Source organism: Talpa europaea, assembly GCF_964194135.1.
Source record: "Talpa europaea genome assembly, chromosome: 7".
In the NCBI taxonomy this organism is placed as follows: Eukaryota; Metazoa; Chordata; class Mammalia; order Eulipotyphla; family Talpidae; genus Talpa; species Talpa europaea.
In genome coordinates this window covers 54,590,640-54,596,639 of record NC_140074.1, presented here as the reverse complement: position 1 = coordinate 54,596,639, position 6,000 = coordinate 54,590,640, and the positions used below count along the sequence as shown (strand labels likewise).

The 6,000-nt window shown below is 40.2% G+C and overlaps 1 protein-coding gene across 1 annotated transcript in view; it reads right to left on the bottom strand.

The window, feature by feature from the left end:
• Positions 1-394: 394 nt before the first annotated feature.
• Positions 395-6,000, bottom strand: part of NR4A3 (nuclear receptor subfamily 4 group A member 3) — a gene marked incomplete at its 3' end in the record, with an annotated part of 30,174 nt that continues 24,568 nt past the window's right edge. Inside the window, exon 6 of the mRNA XM_084236791.1 lies at positions 395-642. Within this exon, the coding sequence (XP_084092917.1) occupies positions 395-642 (248 nt within the window). The remainder of the gene's footprint in view (positions 643-6,000) is intronic.

Genomic DNA, 6,000 nt, shown 5'->3' with positions numbered 1-6,000 from the left:
ACAAAGTGGCTGTTGTTTTTAAATACAAAGCAACTATAATTGTATTCCCCAGAAAGAATTTTAAAACAGTTATATTATCCTTTTTTTTTCCTGCTGGGATAGCATCGTCCAAAAGTGCTTTGTTAGCAATTTCTTAGAAAACGCTCATGAACTATACCCCAACTCCCACCCCAACCCCAAAGCCTAAATATAAAACACAACCCCAACACAATACTCCGCAAGTTTTCTGGCTTTAGGTTGTAAGGAAAAGTGCCAGAAAAAAAAAAGTCTTTTCTATAGGAGCTGCTTTTCCTCTTAAGGACAAAAAAAATGGTCGCTGTCCAGACCCATCCCTTTGCTGCTTAGCAAGCAAGTGCTAGCAGATGAGGCAGCTCCCTGCTCAGGAGGCTCCTGCTCAGAAAGGCAGGGTGTCCAGGAAGAGCTTGTCGATGATAGAAGGTGGAGACACCAGGTCTTCCAGCTTCAGGTAGAAGATGCGCTGGAGGCCCAGGGTGCAGATCTTCCGCAGTTCCACCAGAGCACCCCGGACCTTGGGCTCGGTGGGCTCCAAAGCCTGTCCCTTACTCTGGTGGTCTTTTAAGCTGCTTGTGATTTTGTTGCATAGCTCCTCCACTCTCTTTGGTTCTTTTAACCCATGTCGTTCTACAGAGAGAAAAGGGCAAGTTGAGGTGGCAGTTACATCTTAAGAAACTCGGCATCGCTACTCAAGGCCCCTGTCCCATTCCACCAGCTGGGATAGCGTTTTGCGAAGTGCACTCCCTCTTCGAGGTTGTTCACGGCCTTTGGTATCAAATTTGCACCAGGGGGTGAATCCCCATCACATCACTCCTCACTGTGTACCCTTGAGTAAGTCTCTTAACTTCTCAGCTATGTGTTCCTTCTTAGATGAAGATAATTGTTGCACCTACTTCAGAGTTTCTGGGAGGACGAACTTAGCTAAATAACACATATGAAGCAGACAGTTCCTGACAAAGTGACATTGAATAAATGACAGGCTGGCTGTTATTTTGGACACATTTTTCTACTGAGGTCCACATGCCCTGTCAAGAGGCAACTCTTTTTCAGAACTCTTTTTCACATCCAGGCAAATAAATTAATGTTCCCATCTGACAGATTCCCTTGGGTGGTGTGTGTGCGGGGTGTTCTGTAAATTCCATTTGCTCGTGTAAGGACTGACCGATTAGATGCAAGGTAAAGTGCATTCTTGTGTTTTCACGTTAACTAGCATAGAGGAGAATCCACCTTTCCTTTCCTTATTTAACCTCTTTAAACACCTATTGCCCTATACCTGGTGCTCTAGACAAGATGCCCATGTCCTCCTGCTGTGGAGACCGAAAAGTCAGAGAAGGGAGGTGGCCTAGCAGGATGCAGGGCAGGTACTCTATAATGTAGCCAGTCATGAACACCTGTATATTATATTTATTAAAAAAATATATACACACACATATATATATACATATATACAAATATATATACATATACATCTCCCATTGGTAAATTTTATTATCTCTTATTTTATGTGTGAGATTAAGTGATTTTTCTAAAGTCTCCCAGTAGCTACAGGTTGAGATTTGAACCCAGTTTTTTGAGGCAGATTTTGTCCTCTGCTCCAGAGCCAAAGAGTATCTCCCTATAATGAGAAAGGAACCTGGCATCCTTCCCTCAGCATTTAGGTATCAGTGCCTCTTTCCTGAGGGAAATTGGGCCTCAGTTATCTCAGTCAAAAATTTCATCTCTTAATATAATTAATTAATTACATGTAAAACAGTTCTTGAGACATGAAAGATAGCATTCCAATAGGAAATCAAGTATTTCTAATGTTTTCTACATTAATATTTTTAGTTGGAGGTTTTTTTTTTTTTGTTAGAAGAGTTATTTTCTTAAAGCAAAAGTCAATCAGAAAAACAAAGCAACTGTTCAGACATTTTTTTACCCCTGTCTCTTGCCCAGAAGCCGGAGATCTGTATTCTTCCTCAGCTTGGCTACTTGTGTAGGACTTGGATGAGTTCTGCCCTCTCTATTGTAGAAGGAGCTTAGATTCAATGACCTCTAAGGTCCCTTTCAGCTCTGATGTGTTATAATTAAAGCACAAGCATGATAATTGCCAGCAGACTCTCAGTGGCTTGTGACTTGCAAGTGTCTCATCTCCATGTAACAATGTAGAGAAAAGGGCATTGGGCTTGGAGTCCAGTGGACGCAAGTTTCAATTTGTGTTTTGTCACTGACTAGCCATGTGCCTTAATCTCTCTAAGGTTCACTGCCCTTCTGGGGAAATGGGGGTCATTAGGTGGTGGAAACATATATCTTTATTCCTTTCTGTGTATTTTAAATGTTACATAACAAATTAAAAGGGAAAGTACAATTGTAATAAAACCCTCTTCTGAGGGTCACTGTGAAGCTCAACTAAGATGTGGCTACATGATATGTCCTGCCAGCCGCAGAGGCCACACACGTGGCATTGTCAGCTCCTAAGACAATGCCTTACACCTGGCAAATGGTTGGCAACTTCAGGATCAAACAAAAGACAATAAAGTCTCCTGCCTCCCAAGCTTCTCAGAGCATGGTTTCAGGAAACTTCTAGTTCATTAGCCCAAGTGTAAACCTATCTCTGTGGTTTATCATCACTGAATATGCCCCCTTGTTTCAGTCGCAGAAGAAGCACCCAAGAGTGAACTTCAAGAGGAGTCTTGCCTACAATGATGCTCTGCCTAAAGTTTTATTCCAACCCCCCACCCCACCAAAAAAAAAAAAAAAAGTGAACTATTATACAATAGTAAATTTCAAGAGCTATAAAATGTTCATAGCCTCTGACCAAGTAATCCCACTCTTGGGAATTTATCTGAAGGAAAAATTCAACAGAATAAGACTATAGGCATGGAAACATTTTGGGTAGCAGCATCTATTTTAAAAAACTGGAAAAAGATAAAGAGTGGAAGAATAGGGTGAAAAGTGGTATGTCTATGTAATAAAAAGGTCTGAGGACATTAAAAAGGACAAATATGAAGAATATGAAGCAACATGGAGAAACACAACAATTCAGTTAAAGAGTGGAACATAAAACGGTATATAAACTGTGATTATTTCTATGCAAAAAATAATTCTGCAAATAGAGAAGGATGAAAGGAAATAGAAAAGAGAAAATATTTATGAGATGGTCAGATAACTCTTTTCCTTTCTTTTAGACTTTCCAGGTAAGTGCCGTTGTGTAATAAACAACATTAAAAAAAGAACAAACTGAGCTTTAGTCTTTGTGAAGCCCTCTAGAAGCTATAACATGATCAGGCAGTCATCTTGCTGATAGTAAATTCTGTTAATACTGAGATACATCATATTAGGTTCATAACCTGGGGAGAGAAGCTTTTCTCAGAATAAAACGCCAATCCATTTATTTAAGCTTTCCCTTCCTCTCAGTCTTGCATTATATACAAGATCCCATATTCATTATCAGGATAAAGAAACTGAGCAATGTGTTGGCTGGATTTCGGGAGGGGGTTGATTATGGAGCTTTGTAACAGACTTTCTCATGGCCAAACTCCGAGTTTTCCCTGATCTCCAACCAGTTGTGACTGCTCAATAACTATGGCAACCATTATTTATTCAGTGAATTCAAGTGGAGATCGATACCTCCTGCCAGCTGGATCAACCCTAGGCCTGGAATTCCTTGAGGAATTCAGAGACACTCCTGTTAGAAGCCAAAGGCACCTTCTTTGTTGTTTCAAACAGCTACTGGATTTGTGGCTTCTTTACTTTTTCAAAAGAGCTGAGATAAAATTCAGTCTCCATGCAAACTACTGTCAGCAGCCAGCAAGATTTTCAAATTGCTAGGGAGTCACTAAGTGTCTGGGACCTTCCTAGCAATCTGAAATTCCTTAAAACCCAAATCACTGACATTTTAGTTTAAGGGACCCCCTATTCTCCTTGTAGCTTTGGTAAACATGGCTGAGAGCTGGTTTACAGAGAGTTCGTGAATTCTGAGGAAACTCAGACATTTGGATTTTCCCCTGCCTAGAAAATTATACATAGGAGAGTTTAGGCTAAGATCTTTGCCCACCATTAAGCAAAACAAGCTTCTTTGTATTTCTTGCATTTTGATCATTTCTTATCCAACAGTTCAGTACTTTATCTCAGGCATTATATATTTGAAACTTTAAAATATAATTTATAGAAATGGTTAATGGATTTATGCCTCATAATCATAGTTTATATGAATTGGAAAGGATTTGAGTCATTTCATTCAAACTCCAACCTAAAGCAAAATTCCTACCACAAGACACCACAAATAAGAGTGTGTCTGGCACCAGCTGGACTAGGAGTCCACCATTTCACCCTGATAATAAAAAGCATTTTTTAATAGGACTTTATATACAGCTCCTTTACTTAAAGTATTTTATTGCACTCTCACAACAACTTTTAGAATTAGGTAGAACATCCATGATCTTTATTTAATAGATAAGAAATTTAAACGTGACTTGCACATGGTTAAAATGAACAAGTGACTAATTTCTTTCTCTTCAAGTCCAGAGATTATTTCCATTCTACCAGGCTGCCTTGAACATTATTAGAATGTTCTTCTTCCTGCTGAGATGAATCCAGCCTCCATGTAACTCCCTCCTACTTTCTGTGTACCTAATTAATTAATTGATTAATTACTTCTTACAACAAATATTTATGGAGTACCTATTCTGTGCTAGACAATAGTATAGCCACTGGGTTAGAGCAGAGAACAAACCAGAAAGACAACAGATCACATTCCTAACCTGTGTGTGGTGTTAGTATTTAAAGACACTGTTGGATTCCTGTGCATATTAGCTGTCTGTGCCATAGACTTCTCTGCTGAGAGAAAGGAAGGCAAGGAGGGGGGGAAAGCAGGGGACTGGAAGGGAGGTGGGGGGAGAGGGAGGAGAGCATGAGGGGAAAGAAAGAGCTGGAGAGAGGGAGAAAGGGGGAGAAGAAAGAAAGAGGAGAAAGGGAGGGAGAGGGGAAGTGTGTGTGTGAAGAGAGAGAGAGAGAGAGAGAGAGAGAGAGAGAGAGAGAGAGAGAGAGGTAGCCAGTGAAATAATATAGCTATTTAGGTCTGTGCCTGTATTTTTCTCCTCTTCATCTAGCTAAGGTCTACTCATCCTCTAGATTCAAATAGAATCTAGATCAAATATTTCTTCAAGGAAGCTTCCATTTTATTTATTTATTTATTTTAAATATTTATTTATTCATTTGTACAAGCACTGGGTACAGTCAGAAGAAGCGTGGGAGGGTGAGAGAATTCACCAGAGCCAGAGCAGGGAGCAGAACAGGCAGACTGACGGAGGACACTGCTAAGGGTAGCCGTGGGCACGGCAGGAGAGGTCTGTTGCGCTATGGCCAGGGATCGAACTGGCGCTGCGGAGGCTGTGGGCAGCCTCGCAGCCCAGCGCTCAACCATAGCGCCACTGGGGAGGCCCGGAAGCTTCCATTTTAACTTCCAGTCTAGACCACGTTCTCCTGTGACAGTCTGTTTTTTTTCTCCCCCTTTGGGTAGGATAGAACGTTTTAAATTAGGTACTTAACTATTGCCAGCCTCACCCTTTAAAATGTAAGCTCCATGGGGGTATGGACTGTAGTTGTTCACCACTGTATCTCTAGCACCAAGCCTAGTATGTAAAAGACACCCAATAAATATCTGTTAAATGAATAGGTAAATAGAGGAGCAAGCACCCATACAATACAATTAAATGAATACTAAATGTGTAGGTTGCTCAGAAAAAAAATGCGGTTATTAAGAAGCTAATAATAAAGAATTTTACAAACTAAAACCTACACATCAGAAGCTTTGGAACAGCTTTCCTGGGTATAAAACTCACCACTTAGCTGGGTGACTGCATCTGTTTTCACATTTGTAAAACAGAGCTAATTATGGTACCTCCTCATAGGCTGTTATGAGAAATAAATGAGTTAAGACATGTAAAGTACTTGAAACAATATCTAGGCTATAGTGAATACTTTATAAATTTTAGTATCATCAAT